The sequence below is a fragment of the Microcaecilia unicolor genome, chromosome 1 (assembly GCF_901765095.1).
Source record: "Microcaecilia unicolor chromosome 1, aMicUni1.1, whole genome shotgun sequence".
Classification (NCBI taxonomy): Eukaryota; Metazoa; Chordata; class Amphibia; order Gymnophiona; family Siphonopidae; genus Microcaecilia; species Microcaecilia unicolor.
The window spans coordinates 580,387,443-580,414,557 of NC_044031.1; the positions used below are offsets into that span (position 1 = coordinate 580,387,443).

General features: G+C 44.7%; 1 protein-coding gene across 3 annotated transcripts in view; it reads right to left on the reverse strand.

Annotated features, from left to right (window-relative positions):
• Positions 1–27,115, reverse strand: part of ATAD2 (ATPase family AAA domain containing 2) — a 393,801-nt gene that overhangs the window by 208,414 nt on the left and 158,272 nt on the right. For all 3 annotated transcript variants that reach the window (XM_030218745.1, XM_030218753.1, XM_030218736.1), the window contains exons 10-11: positions 19,442–19,550; positions 8,524–8,639 (exon numbers count right to left, since the gene is read on the reverse strand). In XM_030218745.1, the coding sequence (XP_030074605.1) occupies positions 8,524–8,639; positions 19,442–19,550 (225 nt within the window). The remainder of the gene's footprint in view (positions 1–8,523; positions 8,640–19,441; positions 19,551–27,115) is intronic.

Below are 27,115 nucleotides of genomic sequence, written 5' to 3' on the forward strand. Positions count from 1 at the left end.
AAACAATTGGGCGGACTGTCTGTTGGGCTGTGTCCGCTCCAGATAGAAGGCCAATGCTCTCTTGCAGTCCAATGTATGCAGCTGACGTTCGGCAGGGCAGGAATGAGGACGGGGAAAATGTTGGCAAGACAATTGACTGGTTCAGATGGAACTCCGACACAACCTTTGGCAAGAACTTAGGGTGAGTGCGGAGGACTACTCTGTTATGATGAAATTTGGTGTAAGGGGCCTGGGCTTCCAGGGCCTGAAGCTCACTGACTCTACGAGCTGAAGTAACTGCCACCAAGAAAATGACCTTCCAGGTCAAGTACTTCAGATGGCAGGAGTTCAGTGGCTCAAAAAGGAGGCTTCATCAGCTGGGTGAGAACGACATTGAGATCCCATGACACTGTAGGAGGTTTGACGGGGGGCTTTGACAAAAGCAAACCTCTCATGAAGCGAACAACTAAAGGCTGTCCTGAGATCGGTTTACCTTCCACACGGTAATGGTATGCACTGATTGCACTAAGGTGAACCCTTACAGAGTTGGTCTTAAGACCAGACTCAGACAAGTGCAGAAGGTATTCAAGCAGGGTCTGTGTAGGATAAGAGCGAGGATCTAGGGCCTTGCTGTCACACCAGACGGCAAACCTCCTCCATAGAAAGAAGTAACTCCTCTTAATGGAATCTTTCCTGGAAGCAAGCAAGATGCGGGAGACACCCTCTGACAGACCCAAAGAGGCAAAGTCTACGCTCTCAACATCCAGGCCATGAGAGCCAGAGACTGGAGGTTGGGATGCAGAAGCGCCCCTTCGTCCTGTGTGATGAGGGTCGGAAAACAGTCCAATCTCCACGGATCTTTGGAGGATAACTCAAGAAGAAGAGGGAACCAGATCTGACGCGGCCAAAAGGGAGCAATCAGAATCATGGTGCCTCGGTCTTGCTTGAGTTTCAACAAAGTCTTCCAGACCAGAGGTATGGGAGGATAAGCATACAGGAGACCCTCCCCCCAGTCCAGGAGTTAGGCATCCGGTGCCAGTCTGTTGTTGGCCTGAAGCCTGGAACAGAACTGAGGGACCTTGTGGTTGGCTCGAGATGCAAATAGATCTACCAAGGGGGTACCCCACACCTGGAAGATCTGTCGCACTACTCGGGAGTTGAGCGACCACTCGTGAGGTTGCATATTCCTGCTCAGTCTGTCTGCCAGACTGTTGTTTGCGCCTGCCAGGTATGTGGCTTGGAGCACCATGCCCTGACGGCGAGCCCAAAGCCACATGCTGACGGCTTCCTGACACAGGGGGCGAGATCCGGTGCCCCCCTGTTTGTTGATGTAATACATGGCAACTTGGTTGTCTGTCTGAATTTGGATAATTTGGTGGACAACCGATCTCTGAAAGCCTTCAGAGCGTTCCAGATCGCGTTCCTGGAGGGACCAGCTTCCTTGGGTGTGAAGCCCATCGACATGAGCTCCCCACCCCAGGAAAGACGCATCCGTAGTCAGCACTTTTTGTGGCTGAGGAATTTGGAAAGGACGTCCCCGGGTCAAATTGGACCAAATCGTCCACCAATACAGGGATTTGAGAAAACTCGTGGACAGGTGGATCACGTCTTCTAGATCCCCAGCAGCCTGAAACCACTGCGAAGCTAGGGTCCATTGAGCAGATCGCATGTGAAGGCGGGCCATGGGAGTCACATGAACTGTGGAGGCCATGTGGCCCAGCAATCTCAACATCTGCCGAGCTGTGATCTGCTGGGACGCTCGCACCCGCGAGACGAGGGACAACAAGTTGTTGGCTCTCGCCTCTGGGAGATAGGCACGAGCCGTCTGAGAATTCAGCAGAGCTCCTATGAATTTGAGTCTCTGCACTGGGAGAAGATGGGACTTTGGATAATTTATCACAAACCCCAGTAGCTCCAGGAGGCGAATAGTCATCTGCATGGACTGTAGAGCTCCTGCCTTGGATGGGCTCTTTACCAGCCAATCGTCGAGATAGGGGAACAAGTGCACTCCCAGCCTGCGAAGCACCGCTGCTACTACAGCCAAGCACTTCGTGAACACTCTGGGCGCAGAGGCAAGCCCAAAGGGTAGCACACAGTACTGGAAGTGACGTGTGCCCAGCTGAAATTGCAGATACTGTCTGTGAGCTGGCAGTATCGGGATGTGCGTGTAGGCGTCCTTGAAGTCCAGAGAGCATAGCCAATCGTTTTCCTGAATCATGGGGAGAAGGGTGCCCAGGGAAAGCATTCTGAACTGTTCCTTGACCAGTTATTTGTTCAGGGCCCTTAGGTCTAGGATGGGACGCATCCCCCCTGTTTTCTTTTCCACAAGGAAGTACCTGGAATAAAATCCCAGCCCTTCTTGCCCGGATGACACGGGCTCGACCGCATTGGCGCTGAGAAGGGCGGAGAGTTCCTCTGCAAGTACCTGCTTGTGCTGGAAGCTGTAGGATTGAGCTCCCGGTGGGCAATTTGAGGTTTGGAAACCAAATTGAGGGTGCATCCTTGCCGGACTATTTGGAGAACCCACTGGTCGGAGGTTATGAGAGGCCACCTTTGGTGAAAAACTTTCAACCTCCCCCCGACCGGCAGATCGCCCGGCACTGACACATTGATGTCAGCTATGCTCTGCTGGAGCCAGTCAAAAGCTCGTCCCTTGCTTTTGCTGGGGAGCCGAGGGGCCTTGCTGAGGTGCACGCTGCTGACGAGAGCGAGCGCGCTGGGGCTTAGCCTGGGCCGCAGGCTGTCGAGAAGGAGGATTGTACCTACGCTTACCAGAAGAGTAGGGAACAGTCTTCCTTCCCCCATAAAAACGTCTATCTATGGAGGTAGAAGCTGAAGGCTGGCGGCGGAAGAACTTGTCGAAAGCGGTATCCCGCTGGTGGAACTGCTCTACCACCTGTTCGACCTTCTCTATAAAAATATTGTCCGCTCGGCAAGGCGAGTCCGCAATCCGCTGCTGGATCCTATTCTCCAGGTCGGAGGCACGCAACCATGAGAGTCTGCGCATCACCACACCTTGAGCAGCGGCCCTGGACGCAACATCAAAGGTGTCATGCACCCCTCTGGCCAGTAATTGTCTGAACGCCTTCAGCTGCCTGACCACCTCCTGAAATGGCTTGGCTTGCTCAGGAGGGAGCTTGTCCACTAAGCCCGTCAACTGCCGCACATTGTTCCGCATGTGTATGCTCGTGTAGAGCTGATAAGACTGGATTTTGGCCACGAGCATAGAAGAATGGTAGGCCTTCCTCCCAAAGGAGTCTAAGGTTCTAGAGTCCTTGCCCGGGGGCGCCGAAGCACGTTCCCTAGAACTCTTAGCCTTCCTTAGGGCCAAATCCACAACACCAGAGTCGTGAGGCAACTGAGTGCGCATCAGCTCTGTGTCCCCATGGATCCAGTACTGGGACTCGATCTTCTTGGGAATGTGGGGATTACTTAGAGGCTTGGTCCAGTTCGCCAGCAATGTCTTTTTTAGGACATGATGCATGGGTACTGTGGACGCTTCCTTAGGTGGAGAAGGATAGTCCAGGAGCTCAAACATTTCATCCCTGGGCTCGTCCTCCACAACCACCGGGAAGGGGATGGCCGTAGACATCTCCCGGACAAAGGCTGCAAAAGACAGACTCTTGGGAGGAGAAAGCTGCCTTTCAGGGGAGGGAGTGGGATCAGAAGGAAGGCCATCAGACTCCTCGTCAGAGAAATATCTGATGTCCTCCTCCTCCTCCCACGAGGCCTCACCATCGGTATCAGACACAAGTTCATGAACCTGTGTCTGAAGCCGAGCCCGGCACGACTCCGTGGAAACACGGCCACGGTGTGAGCGTCGAGAGGTAGACTCCCTCGCCAGCACCGGCGAAGCTCCCTCCACCGACGTCGTCGGGGAGCCTTCCTGGGAGGCGGCCACAGTCGGTACCGCAAGCAGCACCGATGTCTGAGACCTCACCCCGGGCAAGGGGCCAGCCGGCGCCTCACTCGACTGTACCGGTGGGGAAGGGCGCAACAGCTCTCCCAGGATCTCTGGAAGAACGGCCCGGAGACTCTCGTGCAGGGCGGCTGTGGAGAAAGACACAGAAGCCGATGCAGGCGTCGAAGTCAGAGTCTGTTCCGGGCTGTCCAAGGTGGAGCGCATCGACACCTCCTGAACAGAGGGTGAGCGGTCCTCCCGGTGCCGATGCCTACTGGGTGCCGACTCCCTCGGCGACCCAGAGCTCTCGGTACCGATGCGGGAAGGAGACCGGTGTCGATGCTTCTTTGACTTTTTCAAACTAAGCATGTCACCGGAGCTTCCCGGTACTGACAAGGAGGACGTAGAATCCAACCGTCGCTTCCTCGGGGCCAAGGCCGAAGAAGGTCGGTCTCAGGGGGGCTGTACCGCAGAAGCCCTCACAGTGTAGGGGGAGACCCACCCGAAGGCTCACCGCCACCAGCAGGGGAATGGACAGCCCTCACCTGCACTCCAGTCGAAGCACCACCGTCCCACGACATCAGCACTAGTGGAGGTCCCGGTACCACCGATGCCGAAGCAGGCTTCCGATGTCTCGGTACCGACGATGCAGAGGGTCGATGCCTCGATGCAATCGATACAGTCGCCGCCGAGGTCGGAGGTCTTGACGCTGTCGACGTCGATGCACTCGATACCCCCGGTGCTGTTGCCGACGAAGAGCCCGAGAACAAAATGTTCCACTGGGCCAATCTCGTTACCTGAGTGCTTTTCTGTAAAAGGGCGCAAAGACTACAGGCCTGCGGGCGGTGCCCAGCCTCCAGACACTGAAGACACGACGCGTGCCTATCAGTGAGCGAGATTACCCGGGCGCACTGGGTGCACTTCTTGAAGCCGCTGGGAGACTTCGATGACATGGGCGGAAAAATCACGCCAGCGAAATCAAAACTCGTAATGGCGGAAAAGGCACCAAAAAAGAGGGAGAGAAAAAACTCGACCCGAGGCCTCAAAAGGGCCTACCCCGAAAACGAAAATAAACTTAGCGGGGCAAAAACTGGAAATACGGGAAGGGAAAGAAGACCGAAAAGGTCTTTTCAAAATCCCTTTTTTTTTTTGTAAGCAAAAGCTAAAAGACGCGCGAGGGTCAACTTAAGGGGCGCGAACGGCGCAAACACGACCGTCCCGAGCGCAGACAAAAGAAGACTGACGAACACGAGCCGGTTCGGGCGGGAAGTCGGCCGCGCATGCGCGGTGTGCATCGGCGCGCGAGGACTAGCAAAGGCCTTTGCTAGTAAAGTATTCCGATTGGAGGGGCTGCCGTGGACGTCACCCATCAGTGAGAACAAGCAGCCTGCTTGTCCTCGGAGAAAATGAGTTTACCTTGTTGGGCAAACTGGATGAACCGTATGGGTTTATCTGCAGTCATTTACTATGTTACTGTGTAAGAACATTAAAAGGAAATTTTAAGATGATCTAGGAACATAAGACCTTTGAAATCAAAATAATGAAATATTTTGACACTCACCAGACAGGACTTACACCCAGCTCTAAGTACAAGTATTGCCCACACTGGGGCAGTAGCCAATCCAGGTCACAAGTACCTGGCAAGATCCCAAAAATGTACAATACATTTTATGGAAATGGGACTTGATATACCACCTTTCTGTGGAGTTTTTTTTTGCAACTACATTCAAAGCGGTTTACATAGCATATTCAGGTACTTATTTGTACCAGGGGCAATGGAGGGTTAAGTGACTTGCCCAGAGTCACAAGGAGCTGCAGTGGGAATTGTATAATTATAGTACAGCAAGAGGCCCTCACTGGATGCCCACCGGAAGGGTGGAAGGCCAGATTTTAGGACTCAGGCTGTAAAAATACCAGCTAGGTTTAAAAATCTATGACTGGCTGAGCAAGGACTTGCTTTTCCTGCAAGTTAATATGTGTTCTAGCTTAAGACCTATCCACTGGAATAGTGGCAGGCCAAGCTACATAGCTTTAAACAGCTGAAAAGCATTGACTAGGCCTGATAACAAGCTGATGGCCTTATAGCAGAGAACCTGCAATAGCAGGACTGCATGATGAGTCTTAATGAAACCTGGTACAACTTTCAAATTGAATGTAACACATATGATGTAGAAATTATGGATGAAAATGGAAATTTTGGTTTGTAAGATGGAGAATGTTTTTAATAAGTTGGCACTCAGATCACAAGATGATATGAACCTGATATATCCAAATTTAGATATCTTCATAACAAAAGTTGTTTTGTTCTTGTTTGGATGTTTGGATACCCGTATCTAAGGAAATGTTTACAAAAAGGGAAATGTCTCAATCTCTCAAAATAGCTAGAACAGGAAAGGAGATGGTACAGATGGACACCTGGCCGGAAAGCAAAGTATGATTCATAGATTAAGCAATATTAGAGAAAAAAAGGACCAGATACTATATAAAGAAGGGCATCAGATAGATCGTTGGAGGTTCTCCCCAACGCATCTAGGACGCAGAGCTCCGGTCAGCTGAATCCAGAATTTGTCAGATGAATGTATTGAATAGAAGACTTTATTTTGGTAAGAATAAACAAAATCCTATTTCTGAAAACTATCTTTGTCTTTATTTCTACTGTTTATCTATCATTTGCTCTACCAAATAATCCACACACAGGTGACACTCACTTTTCCAACTAATTAGGGTAGATTTTAATAATATATATGTGGGAACATAAATGGCCCAAGATACACCTAGATCCTGAAAGACAGAAAGCTGTGGTCATGGGAATAAGGTGTGAACTCCGCCTTCTGATGCCTTCCCAGAACAGACCCCCATGGGTCTGGGTAACCCTGGAGGGGTCTAAAAGGGGGGCATTAAAACAGAATCAAACTCAGTTCCCCAGGATCAAAGTCCACTGCACTAACCACTAGGTTACTCCTCCGCTCCTTGCTGCTTATCCTAGAAATTAGCAGTGGATTTTCCTCAAGTCCATTTTAATAATGGTCTATGAACTTTTCCTTTAGGAAGCCATCCAAACCTTTTTTAAACCCTGCTAAGTTAACTGCTTTTACTATATTCTCTGGAAACAAATTCCAGAGTTTAATTACACACTGATTGAAGAAAATTGTTTTCCGATTCATATTAAATTTACTACTTTGTAACTTCATCGCGTGCCCCCTAATCCTCGTTATTTTATAGACCTCTATCATATCTCCCTTCAGCCGTCTTTTCTACAAGCTGAAGAGCTCTAGCTGCTTTAGCCTTTCCTAAAAGGAAAGTCGTTCCATCCCCTTTATCATTTCCATCGCCCTTCTCTGTAGCTTTTTAAAATTCCACTATATCTTTTGAAATGTGGTGACCAGGATTGAACACAATGTTCGAGGTGCGGTCGCCCCATGGAGCGATATAAAAGGTATTATAACGTCCTCATTTTAACATAGAGATGGTCATTTATAAATACCTAGTGAGGTAATCAAATTTGCTGACGACACAAAGTTATTCAAAGTTGTTAGATTGCAAAAGGATTGTGAAAAATTACAAGGACCTTATGAGACTGGGCATCTAAATAGCAGATGACGTTTAAGGTGAGCAAATGCAAAATGATGCATCTGGGAAAGAGGAAACCGAATTATAGCTACGTAATGCAAGGTTCCATGTTAGGAGTCACCAACCAGGAAAGGGATCTAGGTGTCATCATTGATATGTTGAAACCTTCTGCTCAGTGTGCTGCGGTGGCTAAGAAAGCAAATAGAATGTTAGGTATTATTTGGAAAGGAATGGAAAACAAAAATGAGAGTCATTGGAATGCTTTTGTGTTTCACTTATATCTAATATAATAATTTGCACCTCCAACGTTCTGAAGCTGACTCCGTGGCAGTGAAGCCATGTAGTGTTCGTAATCGCCCCGCCCTCAAGGGAACTCTATATAGTTGCCAGGGAAAGAAACGCGACGTCAGAAGGAGAAGGGACCAACCACAGGCCTCGCACTCAGTGCCCCGCCCTCGGAGGGAAGGGAAGGCTGCATATAATATTCACCCACCGGAAGTTCGTTCTCTCCCTCCGAGTTTCAGGGTCGTCGTCCGTCCCCCCTCCCTCCCAGTTCCAGGCCCCCTCCGAATTGTAATAGTCATCCTGACACCTCGCATGGTAAAAAGCGTGCAGGCTTCCCTTCTCTCTCAGCTCTGGTCCCACCCTTGCAGAAACAGGAAATGAGGGTGGGACCAGAGCTGAGAGACAGAGAAGGGAAAACTGAAGTGTCGAGCCTGCATGCTTTTTACCGCTGCTGCCGGTCGCCATAACCCAGACAAGGTAAGTCAGGATGACTTAAAATTCAGAGGGAGGGGGCCTGGAACTGGAAGGGAAGGACGACGACCCTGGAACTTCCCTTAACATTAATGGCAGAAGGTGATTACCTTGCTAGCGCCCGTTTCATTTCAATGAGAAACAGGCTTTTTTTTTACTAGTATTCTGATATTTGTCAACATTTGATTATTTCTGATCTGAAGGTTACCTTCGAAAGCTAACCATAAGCGTATCACCTTATTTTCTTTTCTATGTTTTGATTTATTTCTATTTATTACCTTTCCTGATGAAAATGATGAAAATAGTATAAACAGTACCTTGGAGGCTGAATTTTAAATCTCTCAAAGACTTCTGGATAAAGCAAAGGAAAAACCACCATTTCTTTCAGTGAAGCAATATGACTGGAAAGTCCACCCACACTATCAAAGTGTACCTGGTGAAGTAAAACACAATAAATACTTTTGTTTTCAGGAATAGCTAAACAGTACACATATGCTAAAATAATGATGCTTAATAAAGATGTTTACTTTTAACAAGGGTTCTCTGTAGACTTACTGTGACATCACCCGTTTAAGCATCCAAATGGCTCAGAGCTTTTAAAAAATCATTTTTTATTTTTTTTTTTAGAGTATGAATGGGACTGCACATATAGATGGTACATCACAAGCACCTTTAGGGTTCAGAAGTCAATTCCTTAAGATGGCAAGTGAATGTGTTTCTGATTTATCATGCTGTCTATGGAGAATCCCATTACAGGTAAGCAACTTTGTTTTATCCGACAACAGGCAGAATGAAAGTCACAAGTGGGGAATTCCATATCAGTGGGTTGTTACCTATCTTCAAATTATAGCTTTTTCACAACAATCCAAAAGAACTGCAAGGAGAGCTGAAAAACTAAAAAGACCACATAGAGGACTGCTCGACCAAATGTGCTATACACTAGACACATGCTACTTAGGCAGCAGTGAATTAAAAGTGCCACAGCTCTGACCCAATATGTTTTTACTGCACTGTTGAGAGGTAAGCATGCTAGGTTATAACAGTGCAAATTGCAGTCTACAAGCCAGCAAAAAAGCTTCCTTTAGGGTAGTAAGCTTTCCAGTTTGTTTTTAACAATCAAGGGACAAACAAAATAGACTGGCAGTACTGTTCATGTAATAAGCTAAATAATGCTTTTTAAATATTGTCTTAAATGTGTAAAACCCACTCCCCATGATGTGCATGAAGCTTTTGGGAAAAAAGCAGGAACCACCAAATTGATGGAATACTAATATCACTTTTAGTAGAAACTTGAGATTTAAGTTCTAAATACTACTTTCTTATGGAAGAATTGAAGGAATTCAGTATGATGCTTGAAGCTCATTTACTCTGACATTCAAGATGACACTCCTCTTTGCCCCCACAATAAAACCTTTTGGCTGCACCACCACATGGGCCAGGTGCCCCAAAGTGAGAGTAGGCCCCCCCCCCCCCAAAAGCTCAGCTTGCACCATCAAATGTGGCATGGGGACTTGACTTCTGCTCAATATGACAGAAGGATTGGCTGCTTTGCTGAGCAGAGGACTCCTCACTCTGACCCTGCCACTCAAATTCAACCTGCTGCTCAAAGAAGAGGACCCTCCCATGCTCTTGTGATCATCAAGGGAGTCCTATCCCTGTGAAGCCACAATTACCAGAGGTCCATACCGGAACTTACTGCCGAACACCTAAGCACATAAGCATTGCTGTACTGGAACAGACAAGGTTCATCAAGGCCTCTTATCCTGTTTCCATCAGTGGCTAACCCAGGTCCCAAGCAACTAGCAGGATCCCAAAACAGTAAGATTTAATACTGCTTATCCCAGAAACAGGGCTTTTTTTTTTTTTGAGGGGGGTACTGAGTACCAGCACCTTTTCCATTGTCTGCTAAAATTGACGCATGTTCCCAAAGTTTTAATGAAAGAGCACAGGCCCTACACACCAATTCTGCCTTGTCAGATTCTGTGACTAGTTGCAGGGGGCCTGGCTATTGTGCAGTGGGTCCCTCACCGATCACCCCACCCCTGAAGGGTGGCCTAGCATTTGAGTACCAGCACCTTTTTTGCTAGAAAAAATGCATTGCCCAGAAATAAGCAGTAAAGATTTTCCCCAAGTCTATCTTATTGGATTATGAACTTTTCTATCAGTAACTTGTTCAAACTAACTTTTACCACATTCACTGGCAAAACATTCCAAGCACAAGTGTACATAAGTAAAATACTGAGTGGAGTGGAATGGGTAGACTTAAATTGCTGGCTTACACTTTCTAAAATTACAAGGACTAGGGGGCATGCAAAGAATCTACTTAATAAAATTAAGACAGATTGGAGAAAATATTTCTTCACTCAATGTGTAATTAAGCTCTGGAAGGGATAGAAACAACACAGATGAAGAAAAAATGGCAGAAAGTTGAATGTGAAAGATGTTAAAGGGGAGGAAGTGAAGAAGAGAGGAGGAGAGAAAAGAAATAGTGAGGAGAGGCCCTGAAAATAGAGTTCAAAACAGACAAAGGAACAGAACCAGAGACAGTGAATAAGATAATTAGAAAAATAAAATCACTGAACAGTTTATGCGATCAATCATTTTATCGGGCAGCTCTACTTATGTTAAAGGTTCCTTAAACATGAAGGGTACGGGCTCAAGATCCCAACTTCAATGTGTCTGTAGTTATATTACCCGATATGCCAGGGCCTACTGTTTATCAATTTAAGTTGTATGTTTTCCCACCAATAGAAAACAAATGGTGGAGAAGCTAAGCTAGGGACAAAAATAAAACACTCCCTGTCTAAGGTAAGCTGCCACCACTGCCAGATGGTTTGTGAAAACTTGTATTGAAAGCCCTAGGAGGAGACACTGTACTGGTAATGTCTTCCTACATTTTGAAGCACATTTTCTGTAATTGAAACGAATTAGTATGCAAGTCTTTCAGCTTGAGGTCTAGACAGCATAACCTGCGCTCTGTATCCAGAAGGGAAAGGATAGACTTTGAGGAATTATCTGACTCTTGAGCTAAAAAGTTGTTCAGGTTCCTGAAAACCAAGATCAGTTCCATGCCTTCCGACTTCATTGGAATTCAGAAATATCCGAGTAGAAGCCCTTGCTGGTTTCAGATACTTATTTTTTTCCTTCTGCTCTCCATTTAGAGCAAGTCTCTCTTGCTCCAGGAGGGAATCTAATGTGTCTTTACAAAGCTAGAATGGGTTGATTTATTGGTAAATTTAGAGCACTTCAAGCAGTCGATTCTAAACATTTTAAAAGAAAGCTATTTGTCCTTTACTAATCAAGATTCTGAATTACTAAAAAGATGCATTCTCCCATTGGACAATTTGATAGTTAGTGAAGACAGGTTATACTGTTTATTTTCAGGATTATAAGTAGCCATCCCCAAGTACAGTACACTCCATTTAAGTGCACATCGCATGCTCTGTTTAACTGCATGCTGTACTTCGGTCCCGTTTTTGGTGCCATCAATTTCTATGGGGACAAACTCCGGTTTAGCGCACCACTGATAAGTGTAAGATTCGCTTATATGCATGGTTTAAGACCGCTCCTCTGAAGGAAAGACTCCACATAAGCACGTGCATGGAATATGGAAGCCGACTGGCGTGTGACAACAAGATTTCAAATTTACCGCCCCTTTAACTGCCACAGGCAGAATAAGCGAAAGAATGTTGTTAGAGTGTACACTGGAGTCGTCGTGCAACTGTAAGACTAACACTGGCTGAATGAATAGAAGTTCTTAAAAAATTAGAAAGCAAAGTCAAGCATCTATTGCTAAAGAATATGGTGTCAATCCCAGTCAAATTTCACATATCTTGAAGCAAAAAGACCAGCTTCGGGAAGACTGGCAAAACAATACAAATCCACACAGGAAACGAAAACGGGTGGGAAAAGCTGAGGAGGTAGAAAATGCTCTTCTTCGGTGGTTCTCAAGTCAGGACCAGACAGTTTCCTGTCAGTGGTCCACTGCTTATGGAGAAAGCTAATCGGCTAGCTGAAAGTCTTGGACTAACTGAATTCAAAGCCACTGTTGAATGGTTGGAAAGATGGAAGGAGAAGAACAACAAAGTTCAAGAAACAGCATGGTGAGAAACAAGATGCTGATGACTTTGGTGCTGAAAATTGGGTCGTTTCAGTTCTTCATACCATCTTGAATGAGTTTGCACCTTGTGACATTTTCAATGCTGACGAAAACGGTGTCTACTGGCGAGCGATTCCTGATGGAACTCTTGCATTCAAACAAGCCGAAACTACTGGAGGTAAAACGTCGAAGGACCGACTGACGAGCCTCCTTTGCTGCAATATGGATGGGAGTGAGAAGTTGGAACCACTCCTCATTGGAAAGAGCAAACAGCCCAGTTGCTTCAAGAAAGTTAAATGACTCAAACGAGGCTAACACAAATTCATGGATGACTGGGGAAATTTGGAAGTAGTGGCTAAAGAAGTTAGACACTAGAATGCGGGCACAAAAGCGTCAGATTTTGCTGCTTTGTGATAATTGTGCTGCACACAGTGATGATGTCAAGCTAACGTCAAAGTGGTCTTCCTGCCACCAAACACTACCATTCTGATCCAGGGAATAATAGCCAATTTCAAACGACATTATCGGGCTCTTGTGCTACGTCGTCTGAGGAGCATTATGGATGACCAGACTGCCAAGGATAAACGTGCTGTTGAACTGGCTCGTAATCTATCACTGCTGGATTCCCTACAAATGCAGAAAGAAGCCTGGAATCATGTTACACAGGCAACCATTGTGAACTGCTACAAGCGGGCAAGCTTTGTTAGGGATGTGGAGAAGGACGGAACAGATGCAGCTGTTGCAAACGCATCAGATGAACAGGCTATTGACATCCCAGCCGGTGTTACTGAAGAGGAGTTTATCACTACTTAGCTGTTGATTACAATCTACAAACAGCTGATGACAGCACTGATGTCCAGATATGCGCCTACATGCAGGCAACGGCTGATGATGAAGCAGATGATGAAATGAGCAGCGAGGCACATGCTGACGAAATTCAACAACCTCCTCCTGTCACTTTTGCAAGAGCACTGGAGAATCTCAACACTGTGCGGACCTATCTGGAGGCCACTGGATGTCAGTGCTATGACAGTTTTTACAGTCTGGCAGACATAGTCTATGGAACTCAGACACAAGAGGACTATGACTTCTTTGGTCCCAGACCCTTGCACTTAAGTGGATTGCACTGTACATGTTAACTGTTTATAGGCTTATTCTCCAGGAAGCTATCCAAACTTTAAACTTTGCACATTAACTGTATTTATCACATCTGCGAGGGAACGGGTGGTATGTGGCTGGGTTCTCACAGAATCACTCCCTCACCAAGGTTGAGCCACATTCAGGTAGGTGGAGTTACACCTGCTGAGTCAAAGGGGCAGAACTCAGGCAGGGAGATGGTTAAATGCCTTGAGACAGAACAGATCAGAGAGGCCCCAAGTCAAGGGAAATGCTGCGCAACACAAATTAGTTTTGATCATTACAAATCTGACCAATAAATAACTCATTGTGGTGTTAATCATGATTAACATGCAGCCCTAATTAAAACAGGACTATACACAGTGCACTCCATTTAAGTGCATGTTAGATAAGCACACATTCAGTTTAGCTGCATTATCATCATATTCCAGTTTCAATTTTTTCCTGATTCATTCCAATGACAACTTATTTCAGTTTGGTACACCATCTATAAGTGCATACTCCATTTAAGTGCAATGCATTGATTGGCAGCAACAACACTCCATTTAAATGCACAGTCAACCAATAGGCCAGCCCACCTTGTCTAATTTGTGTGCCACTGCATCCACCCAGTCCCTCAGGTGATGAAGGAAAGAGCGGGGAACCAGCACCTTCCCTCATTCGTTCCCAGCTACATGATGTACAAAATGGCACGTGACCCAGGCAGCTGTACATTAGAATGCTAGAAGCCAATGAAGGAGAGTGAGGAAAGAACCAGGACTGCCTCTTCCTCTCCCCACCCCCAACTGGCTCCCAGCTTAATGATGTACAACCTTTATACCGTGCACCAGTTTTACAGCACAAAGAGTGGAGCCAATAAGGATTGGGGGGGGGGGGGGCACGAGCCTGGATCTCTCCTCTCTCCCCCTTATTGGCTTCCAGCATTGTGATGTACAGCTGCCCGAGTCTGGAGGCAGCTTTCCTTCCTAGCAGCAGTGACACACAAAGCAAAAGGAGACCAGGTGAGCTGACCAGTAAAAAAAAAAATCCTGTGGACCTCAACAGCACAGTCCTTCAAAGCAGCCGCAGCAGAAGTGGAACAAAGTGAAAGGTTACAAAAACAGTACACATCTTATGTGGGGCAGTTCATGCTTCAACACCTGCAAGGCATAGGAAATGGCGATGTCATGCATATGTAAGGCTCTTTCATGTGCTAAAAGGATAGACGTTATCAATAGACTGGACAATAAGTCAGGCTGCCATTGTAAAAGTATGGTGTACACCCAAGCCAACTCTCGTATATCTACAATCAGAAGGACAATCTTTGAGGATTAGTAGAACACCAATCCCGAAATAAAACGCTAAATAGCTGGCAAAGCTGAATATGTGGAAGAAGTTCTTCAATGGTTTTGAAAGCAAAAACCTGACAGCTTCTTGTTGGTAGTCTCCCTGCTGTTGGAGAATGCAAAAAGTTTAGCACAAAACCTTAGTTTGGAGGAGTAGCCTAGTAGTTAGTGCAGTGGACTTTGATCCTGGGGAACTGGGTTTGATTCCCACTGCAGCTCCTTGTGACTCTGGGCAAGTCACTTAACCCTCCATTGCCCCAGGTACAGATTATATACTATGGAAACTGCTATGAATGTAGTTACAAAACCCACAGAAAGGCAGTATATCAAGTCCCATTCACTTTCCCTAACCTTTCCCTTCATGCCCCGCCTCCCACCACCAGTTCTGGCACAGACCGTATAAGTCTGCCCAGCACCATCTCTGTCTCCCGCCACCGGCTTTGCCACCCAATCTCGTCTAAGCTCTTTAGGATCCATTCCTTAAAGAGCTTAGACGAGATTGGGTGGCAAAGCCGGTGGTGGGAGATGGAGATGGTGCTGGGCAGACTTATACGGTCTGTGCCAGAGCCGGTGGTGGGAGGCGGGACTGGTGGCTTGGAGGCGGGGATAGTGCTGCTGCAGGTCCTGAAATCCATACAGTCCCCCCCTCTTCATTCCTCAAATGTTCAAGCAAAGTAATTCCCAATTCCGATCTATCAAGTATCCCTTTCTCTAACCCCGGGGAAAATCCCCATTTTGCTTCAAGAATGTAAAACAGCTTCCAGTGGCATATGAGGCAAAAATGCTTGTATGACACGAGAAGTTTAGCTATAATGGCTAAATAAAATTGGATAACAATTCGAAGACAGAAGCGCAAAATTCTGATGTGCGACAACAGTGCAGCACAGAACAATGAGACTACCAAATGTTAAACTTGTGTTCCTACCACCCAACACAACTTCTCTTATTCAGCAGATGGATCAGGGTATCATTGCCAACTTCAAGACATGTTACAGAGAGCTTGTGCTGCGCCATCTGATGGGCACAATGGACAATGATACAAACTACTACTACTACTAAACATTTCTAAAGCGCTACTAGGGTTACGCAGCGCTGTACAATTTAACATGGAAGGACAGTCCCTGCTCAAGGAGCTTACAATCTAAAAGACAAATGTACAGTCAATCTGATAGGTCAGACAGATTGGGGCAGCCTATATGTTCAAAAGGTTAGGTTCCGAAAGCAGCATTGAAGAGGTGAGCTTTAAGCAAGTATTTGAAGATGGGTACGGAGGGGGCTTGGCGTAGGGGTTCAGGAAGATTGTTCCAGGCATAGGGTGAGGCAAGGCAAAATGAGCGAAGCCTGGAGTTGGCAGTGGTGGAGAAGGGTACTGAGAGGAGGGATTTGTCATGTGAGCGGAGGTTACGGGCAGGAACGTAGGGGAAGATGAGGGTAGAGAGGTAGTGAGGAGCAGCAGACAGTGCATTTGTAAGTAAGGAGGAGAAGCTTGAATTGTATGCAGTATCTGATCGGCATAGGCAAGCAAACTGCTGAGATGGCTTGTAAGTTTATCCTACTGGACTCACTACATATGCAGAAGGTGGATTGGCGAGTTATCCATTGTACGATTGCCAAATGCTATAGACAGGTTAGCTTTGTGAAAGATTATGATGAAACTACTGCATCCTCTGTATATACATATGTGGATCTCCTAGCTGGAGTGACAGCTAAGGAGTTTGATCGCTATGTGGCAGTTGCTGACCTTCGATCTAAAATCAAAGTCTCAGTCTTTATAGGTGGGGGCTATCAATCAGATATCTTCTCATTCCAGCACTGGTGGAACGTGGCCATGTTGACACAGGTCCTGACACTGTGTATAAGGCAATAAAAATCTTATGTAAAGTATATCCTGTACCTGAGTTTTCTGAAATAATGGGTGTGCGCTGGGATAAGATATCTAGTTGATGACCTTCAAACATCTGCCAATATAACTGATGCAGAGATTTGCTCAGACCTTTAGTTTGTGGCTTAATATGCTGGAGACTCAGATGAGCCAACAGGATGGGAAGTTAGCAGCAAGCATGATGCAAGACCCCCTGTGACACCTGCAGTAGCGTTACAGAGCTTGAACATTGTGAGGATTTATCTTGAGGGAAATGGACTCCAGAGCTATGAGCATTATGACCTGTTTGACCTGGTCTGTAACACAATTAGACAGAACACTATACAGAAAACTATTACCGATTTCTTTTCTCTCATTTAATGGACAACTACTGACTTAACAGTTGTGCGTGACAAGCTTAATTGGTATTTTTAGAAAATTCATTACTACATTTGGCACTATAGAAAGTTCTTGGACTGTCCTATAACAGTAGGAAGTTGGCTACTGTAGCTGTGATTACTGAAATTATGCTATGAATGGGTAACACGAGTTATAAGCAAGTTAAAGTTTGATCCCAAGGCCTTGCACTTAACCAGAATACACTACATTTGATAAATTTTGTTCTTTATAATAGCTTTGACTGTTTTGTCTAGCATTGACAAAGTTCACTGGTCTGTGGATTCCCAGATCACCCCTGGAAACAAGTTTATAATTTCATCTTGCAATGGCTACCGTCCAATCTTCAGATACAATAAAGGCTCTTAAATGATAGCTTACAAATTACATAGAATAGCTCTGCAATTTCATTTTTCAGTACTGAGGTGTAAACCATCCAGTATAGGTGATTTTTCACTGTATAGTTTCTCAATTTGTCCTCTTAAATCTTCTAGATCACTGAAAATTGATTCGGTTACTCCAGATCACCATTATATACCATTTCCCGCATGCATAGCTCCCTTACATCCTTAGTGGAGATACTAAATTAATTTTTTCCTTCATTCTTTACTGTGGCCTTATCTGAGAATCCCTTTTAATCCTCAATCATCTAATGATCAAATGGACTCCTTCAGAGGTGTCTTGCTTCAAATGTACCTGAACATCAGTTTTGTCTCTATGGGAAACTTTTCAAAATTTTTTCCTACCACATCAATACTTTGCATCTAATTTGCTAATACTTATGCTTTTTCTTAATTTCTTCATTGCCTATATTGCTCTTTTTCGCTTCTTCTTTTAGCTGTTAGCAAATGTTAGCCTTTCTTCCACCTCTTTTAATGTGTGGAATACATCTGGAATGGGCTTCCAAGATATTTTTTAAACAGCCACACCTGATCTAAACATTTGTGCAGTAATTTTCCTTAGGCTTTTCCCTTTAGTTATTAAGTCAAAATTGTATTGTGTTATGGTCACTACTGCCAAGTGGCATCAACATTGTCATCTCAAACCAAAACCAGTGTTCAAGCAAGTGTAAAATAATTAGATACTTGATTAACAAAGCAAATGTAAGATTGCTTTCCAAGGTACCTAACCTGCTGGCATTTTGTAATACATATCAAATCCTGTATGCAAAAGACTACTTTCCAAAATACATAACCTGTTTGACAACATACTAAGGAATGAATAGTTAATCTGAGCCATACATCACCTACACATGCATTAGCAGAGAAATTCTACTGGTCCTCAAAATTCTATAGCTGACAACAGGGATAACTGCAACAGCTGGTAAAAATGAATGGCTAAATGGTCTTTCTGCCATTATCTACTATTTATCAATATTGTGTGGAAAACGTCAAAACATTGGAGAGTTCAGAATCACTACAAAAAGTTTGGATAGCTTCCTAAAAGGGGGGGGGGAAGAGAGATAGACCATTATTAAAATGGACTTGGGGGAAATTCACTGCTTATTTCTGGGATACGCATCACAAAATGTTTTGTGCTTTTTTGAGTTCTTGCCAGGTATTTGTGACCTGGATAGGTCACTGTTGGAAACAGGATGCTGGGCTTGATGGATCTTTGTCTGTCCCAGTACGACAATACTTATGTACTTCCTGCCTGAGCAGGAATCACCAAGAGGTAGAGATCCAGTGCAGAGGACAGTGCATCTCATTTTCCCTGCAGCTTCACTGACAGCCAAGCCTCCTGTTCTGCGTCTGGCCTTTAGCCTGTGCAGGGCTCTCAGTTCCTTGCACACCCTGCTCCACCACTCCTCAAAGACCCCCCAAGGTGTGGAGCTGCAGCTGCTCTGTTTGCAGCTTCAGCCCTCCTCACCCTCCAGCAGCAGAACCTGGGATTCGATGCCCAGTGTCAGCTTTCACATTGTGGCTGCTTCCCCTGCTAGAAGCTGCATGCCAAGGGTGGGCAGGAAACATATCAGTGGCCTGCACAGGCAGTTAATGTGTGTCTCCTTCTGCACTGCCCCTGACAGTTCGCTGCGGCACATAGTTTGGGAAACACTGCCATATGCTATGTGTTTATCTTGTTGAACAGACAAGGTGAACATACAGGTCTTTATCTGCTATCATCTACTATGTCATTATGTTACTATATCCAACAGGAGGACTGAAGGGAGGGGGGATGAATAAAAGAATGAGGAAGGACGAGGATGGAGGAAGAGAGAGAAGTGTGACTAGGAAGTGCAGGATGATGCTAGGGTAATGAGTTGAGATCCTGTGCTATAGCTGATAACTGAACCAAAGTAAATCATCTCTGGCACAGCTATTTGGGGGCCCAGGCATCATGCTTGAGGCAGTAAGGTTGGCTCAGATTGAAAGAGAATTTGTCAAGGCCTGGTTTAAGCAGACCATATTTTTACTTACAGAAGAATCCATCTGCATTGGATCAACATCTGCTAGACTTGCTCCAATTTTCATGCGATCTTTGTGAATTCCCTTTAAGTCTTCTCCCCTCAGATTCAAAGGAAGACACCTATAAAATGAAACAAACTTAAGAGAACCACAAAAACTGCAAGTGCTCAATACATCAGGATTATTGAAAACATAAGAAAATGGTGACAGTAGGCCCCTTACCATCTAAACAAAATAGGGGCACACTTCATGTGTTCCAGGAGTGGAAAGCATCTCAGAAGTTGCTCAGACAACTTACAGCTGCAGAGACTGGGCCTACAGCAGCAATCATGTTGTACCATGACTAAATTAAACATTAAATACCTCTTAGAGAAATGGGAAAGTGCAGCACTTTCAAAGCTGCATATTAATACCCATACAATATGGAAAATTTGGGGGCTTTATCACATTTAAGAAATTCATCCAAGGCGGTATATAGAGCAAGAATAACCTGGACATAGGCAATATGCAATAACCAGTACACACTATAACAGTATATTACTACATCTCAATAGAACACAGAAAGGGGTAAACAGAGGTAGAACATATAGACAGTTAAGAGTGACAGTGGTTGTGTAACTTAAGGAAAAATTGCAAATGGAGTCATTAAAAAATGTATTTATCATAAGGGAAAGGAAAGGGGATGGGATTTAATATATTGCCTTTCTGTGGTTACAATCAAAGCAGGATACATATTATATATGGGTATTTATTTTGTACCTAGGGCAATGGAGAGACAAGTGACTTACCTAGAGTCCCAAGGAGCTGCAGAGGGACTCTAACAATTCCCCAGGCTCTCAGGCTGCTGCACTAATAATTAGACTAGTCCTCCACTTCAAGTCCTCTTGCGGTAAATGCAGCCAATATTAGTCACACAAATAAGGACTATCTATAGTTAGTTAACACACAAGTATTGCCATACTGGGCCAGACCAAAGGTCCATCAAGACCAGCAACCTGTTTCCAATAGTGGCCAATCCAGGTTACAAGTACCTGGAAAAACTCAAAACAGTACAATTTATTTTTTAGATTTTGCTCACACCTTTTTCAGTAGTAGCTCAAGGTGAGTTACATTCAGGTACACTGGATATTTCTCTGTCCCAGGAGGGTTCACAATCTAAGTTTGTACCTGAGGCAATGGAGGGTTAAGTGACTTGCCCAAGATCACAAGGAGCAGCAGCGGGATTTGAACCTGGATTGCAAGACCAGTGCTCTAACCACTAGGCCACTCCTTCACTCCATACATTTTATGCTGCTTATCCTAGAAATAAGCAGTGGATTTTCCCCAAGTCCATTTTAATAATGGCTTATGGACTTTTCTTTTAGGAAGCTATCCAAACCTTTTTTAAAAAAACACTAAGCTAACTGCTTTTACTACATTCTTTGGCAACGAATTCCAGAGTTTAATTACACGTTGAGTGAAGAAATATTTTCTCTGATTTGTTTTAAAAATTACTACTTTGTAGCTTCATCGTGTGCCCCTAGTCCTAGTATTTTGGAAAGAGTAAACAAGCGATTCACTTCTACCCGTTCCACTCCACTCATTATTTTATAGATCTCTATCGTATCTCCCCTCAGTCGTCCTTTCTCCAAGCTGAAGACCCCTAGCCACTTTAGCCTTTCCTTCTAAGGAAATCATCCCATCCCCTTTATCATTTTCATCGCCCTTCTCTGTACCTTTTCTAATTCCACTATATCTTTTTTGAGATACGGTGACCAGAATTGCACACAGCATTTGAGGTGCTTCTTTCATCAAAGGCTTGGAAGAAGAGCCAGGCTTTCATCTTCTTCCTAAGTAGAAATAGTCTTGTGTTATGCAAAAGTCTTTTAGGGAGTGAATTCTAAAGTGTGGGGCTACTTGATGGGTGTTATATATGATTTCCTGTGGAGGGCTTGTGATTAGGGGATACTCTTTGGTAGGACCTTTGCAACCTTGCAGGTGCATAGGGAGATCCTATTCAACTACTCTGACCCATTTCCTTCAAGGGCCTTGAAGTCTGGTTCAATGGGTATCAGTAGCTGCATATCATCCACATAGAAGCAGAACTAAGTGTCCATCGACTGCATCAGTTCGATAGCTGCTTAAGGTATATAGTAAAACAGGCAACAGTATATATCCTTGCCGTACCTCGTAGGTCAGTGCCCAAAGTGGCTCATGAGGTACCGCCAAAGAGTATGAATTGCTGTCTCAGATAGGAACTCAAAAAGACTAGTATTGCGCCACTGATGCCTGTTTCTCTTAGTCAAGCTAGTATTACATTGTGGTCCTTGGTGTCAAGCATGGCTGAGAAATCTAGCAGTACTAATTGAGGCAAATCATTTCTGTGAAGAAACAGTGATATGAGGACCATCTGTTTCATAACTGGGTCTGAATCAATTCTCTTCTAAACAATTGTTCAGCTGAATATAGACTGTTCAATAAGTTTTCCTAGAAATGATATGTTAAATACCAGCTAGTAGTTTTGAGCTTATGCTGGTCAAGCTTGTTCTTTAGCATAAAGGTACACCACTGACCTTTTTAATGCTGCTGCTAGATGCCAATTAGAAAGGGAAGAGTTCAAAGTTTTTGTGGTCTTTTCTATGAGGCAGGGGTTAAGGGAGCAGGTGATTGGTTGAAGAACTCAAAGGATTTTGTCACGGCCCTCTTTTGTTATTGGATTAAGAGTTCCATTTGTACCTATAAGGAGAGGGCAAAATTGAGTGCCCCTAGTTAACTGATAGAGGACAGATGACACTAGCTGAAGGGCCTGGTGAAGACAATTTTGAAAGAAGCTGACTTGAATCTAGTGGCAGACATGGAGATATGGTTCATAGACATGGTAAAATTAGTACTTACCTGATCATTTTCTTTCCATTAGTCCCAACAGATCAATCCAGAGACTTGTGGGTTATGTCCCTCTACCAGCATGAGGAGATAGAAAGAACTCCACAGGTTTACTATATGTAGTCATGTGCAGCCACCTTAACTTCAGTATTGTTGATACCAAAGCAATGGAAGAAGGAAGAGGATATCTAACAGTAAGTCCTCTCCTGCCTGCATAATGTCATGTAAGCTCCTCAACCGCTCCTGCAGAAGGGTAACAGAAGGTTTCCTTTATGTTTTGATTTGTTTTATTTTGTTTTTATTTTTTTGCTGTTGTTGTAGCCAAAAATCAAATGAAGGAATCTGATGAAACTGGGGCAACTAGAAAACACTCAACCCAGAACAAAGGGTGGGTCTCTGGATTGATCTGTTGGGACTAATGGAAAGAAAATTATCAGGTAAGGACTAATTTTACCTTTCACAGCATCCCACAGATCAATCCAGAGACTTGTGGGATGTATCAAAGCAGTCCTCAAGTGGGGTGGGGTACTACAACCTCAACAGACTGGAGCAATGCTCCACAGGCCGCGGCTACATGCATTGCCACATCAAGTCTGGAATGCCAAGTGCTGCCACGCCAAGCCTGTAAAGCCTAGCAAGGGAAGGATAGCAGATCAAGTGGACAATCTGCAAAAAACATCCACAGCAGGATAGAGGACCAAGTGGCCAAACTGCAAAGGGCAGCTATGGAAGCCAAATGGGACTCAGAAAAGGAAGTCAACTGTGCTCTGGAAAAAAGCACTGCCACTTGCAACAGGAGAGACTGTCCCATATAGAGACCAGCCGAAGAAATTGCCTCTCTCAGCCAATGGCTACCGCGGCTCTCAAAACCAGATCCCCTTTTAAATGGCCAGAAAAAGGACAGCATGAGACTATGCCGGGAGGCATTTCTGCTCAGCAGGTCAGGAATCTGCTGATCTCACCGCAGTGTGGGTGTTCCACAATGAGGAGTCGCCTTTCTATATACTTAAGGCTCTCCAGGTTCTGAATATGTTCGCTTCTGATCCTGCCAGCGCTACATCTGCTAATCTTAAAATGGCGAGCATTAGAAGACCGCTTCAGTCTTTTTCAGTGCATGAGGATACATACAAAGTCAGTTCTGCTCAGTGAGTCACCCCAGACATTGCCCCGCTACGCAGAGGCGTAGCTAGGTGGGGTGCAAAAAATGGTGCCTATGTGGATCAGCCCTTCAGCTTCACACCGAAACCTATTTTACAAAAGGTCTGCTTCCCCTGACATCTGCCAATTTAAAAATGGCTTTGGAAACTGCATTACTTCCTAAGGTCCCAAGCAAAACATGAACGAAACTCGCTGGTCACTTCCAAATAGTATAGGAGTACATGGTGAACATGCAAAAAGCAGGAAGAGAAAGGTGGAACGGGATTGGAAGGCAGAAACCACTGTATGCAGAAAAGACAGGACTGTGCACCCCGTTACCCCTTCAGTAGAAATGCGGAGGATCTCAAACAGATGAAATCTGCCTGGACTGGATCACTGAAGAAAACTAGGCTGCCTCAGACGATAGTCCTGATGTTGTAAAGATAACAGCGAGCGTGTAGACATGTCCTCAGGAAAACACCGAGTTTGAGTCACCTATTTCTTCGGCCAACTTCACCGAGTCCTCAAATAATAGCTTGCCCTGAAAAGGGAGCTGCACCAACCACTGTTAGAAGCTGCATCTGCCACCCAGCAGCACAACCACATCAAATGACAGGCTGTGACACCAAAAATGTCTGTTTATTCGACGCCCAAAACAAATCATAGAAGAAAAGAACTGTCAACTAAGATAGCCTTGACCCCACATCTGGCAAGTGAAGAGGTGGTCGACTGTCTGCCTTGTGGAAGGGATCTAAAATCTGTTGCCAGCTACAGCACACCCTAGCAGCTTACAAGCTGCAGATATCTACCTCCAGAGAAAGAGAACTTCTGAAATGTAAGTGGAAGGCTGTGTTGAAATCACCCACTGAGACTAAGCTGGCTTGAAAAGAATCAGAGATGGGGACCAAAGCAGATAAGGAACCCCTGAAGTGGTATGATATGGAATCGGGTCCATGGGGGGAATGTCCAAGAGAGACCCTTGTGCCCATAACTTGAACCTATTCCCATATCCCTAGACCTGGTAGGGAAAAGTAGAACCTGACTTGGGTTGGCACCTGTTGCTGATGAGCAAAAGGAAGAAAGGACTTCCCAAGCTTATATGAAACATCACTCCCGATAAGCCAAGATTTGTGCTAGAAAGGACGGACTCTTCATAACATTGATTACCAAGCCTAAGGACTGAAGAGTAGGTATCTTGAATGAAATTTAAGGAGCCTCTTGATAAAGAGAGCTGCAAATCAGCCAGTCACAGGTATGGATGAACCTGCAATCCATTCTTGTGAAGAAAAGCTGCCACTACCACCATGACCTTGAAAAAATGTCTGATAACGTGGAAAGGCTGAATGATATGGTCATAAATCACTAAGGTCCCTCTGCGAGAACAAGTACTGGGAATATGAAAGTACGTATTCTTGAGGTCCAAGGAGGCTAGAAACTCTCCCCACCAGACTGAAGTATTACACACTGCAAGGTTCCCATTGTGAAACGTTGAACTGTAAACACCCTAGAAACTTGACGTCTAAACTCAGCTGGAAGGAAGCACCATGGTTGGAACTACAAAGCAAAGGGAACAACTTCCCATTCCCCTAATTGCAAATGGGGACAGACTCGACTGTGCCTAAAGGCAGAAACTATGGCAAGGTGGTAAGAACTGCCTAATATCAGTGTTTGAGCTTGCATGTAGACTCCAAGAAAAATGTGTACTGAAGTCCAGGTTGTAAATATGTTATATGAAATTTATCTTTAAAAGCTCCAGCCTACATGTCTGAGTTAATAGACTTACCACCCAGAAACGCCAAAAGATTATCCCGAACTTTCCTCAACCTCCACTTCCCTAATTGCAAGGGCGTAAAATACAAGACGCTACACGCGTCAACCTTTTCTCACGTGGGCACGCAGTTCTGGAACGCACTGCCGCGCAACCTGAGAACGATCTATGAGCAAACCTCCTTCCGCAAATTATTGAAGACCCATCTTTTTGAAAAAATTTACGGAAAGAACCAAAACACAAAGTCCACACTCACTGTTCACTAATGCATCAATACATCCACTTCTGAACTCTCATCCCCCGTAATCTCACCTCACTCATACCTTTACTCACAGAAATATGTATACCATACATAATGCCCTTTTAGCTTCCCGCTGTCTCCTTCCAATGTTTCAAGGTTTTGTTCCAGTGTTATATTCCTTAACGATACTTTGTCTCGCATAACTCTTCATAATGTAATCCATAACCAAGTTGTAACAAATTGTATTTCCATCATTCATATCGTATTGTAAGCCACACTGAGCCCGCAAAAAGGTGGGAAAATGTGGGATACAAATGCAATAAATAAATAAAATAAAATCGAGTGTAGTACCGGAAGGTTGGAAGGTAACCCATGTAACGCCGATATTTAAAAAAAAAAAAGGTTCCAGAGGAGATCCAGGAAATTATAGACCGGTGAGCCTGACGTCTGTGCCGGGCAAAATGGTAGAGACTATTATAAACAAAGTTACAGAGCATATTCAGAAGCATGGATTAATGAGACAAAGCCAACATGGATTTAGTGAAAGGAAACCTTGACTCACCAATTACATTTCTTTGAAGGGGTGAACAAACATGTGGATAAAGGCGAGCCGGTTGATATTTATCTGGATTTTCAAAAGGTGTTTGACAAAGTACCTCATGAAAGACTCCAGACGAAATTGGAGAGTCATGGTATAGGAGGTAGTGTCCTATTGTGGATTAAAAACTGGTGAAAAGATAGAAAACAAGAGTAGGGTTAAATGGTCAGTATTCTAAATGGAGACGGGTAGATAGTGGGGTTCCCCAGGGGTCTGTGCTAGGACCTCTGCTTTTTAACGTATTTATAAATGATCTACAGATGGGAGTAACTAGTGAGGTAATTACATTTGCTGACAAAACAAAGTTATTCAAAGTTGTTAAATTGCGAGAGGATTGTGAAAAATTACAAGAGGACCTTATGAGACAGAGACTGGGCGTCTAAATGGCAAATGACGTTTAATGTGAGCAAGTGCAAAGTGATGCATGTGGGAAAGAGGAACCCGAACTATAGCTATGTAATGCAAGGTTCCACATTAGGAGTCACCGAACAAGAAAGGGATCTCGGCGTCGTTGTTGATGATACATTGAAACCCTGAAACCTTCTGCTCAGTGTGCTGTGGCGGCTAAGAAAGCAAATAGAATGTTGGGTATTATTAGGAAAGGAATGGAAAACAAAAGTGAGGACGTTATAATGCCTTTGTATTGGTCCATGGTGCGACCGCACCTCGAATATTGTGTTCAAGTCTGGTCACTGCATCTCAAAAAAAGATAGTAGTGGAATATGAAAAGGTATAGAGAAGAGCAACGAAAATGATAAAGGGGATGGGATGACTTCCCTATGAGGAAAGGCTAAAGTGGCTAGGGCTCTTTGGCTTGGAGAAAAGACAGCTGAGGGGAGATATGACAGAAGTCTATAAAATAATGAGTGGAATGGAATGGGTAGATGTGAATCGTTTGTTTACCCTTTCCAAAAATACTAGGACTAAGGGGCATGCGATGAAGCTACAAAGTAGTAAATTTAATACGAATCGGCGAAAATATTTCTTCACTCAACGTGTAATTAAAAACTCTGGAGTTCGTTGCCAGAGAATGTGGTAAAGGCGGTTAGCTTAGCGGGGTTAAAAAAAAAAAACCCCGGT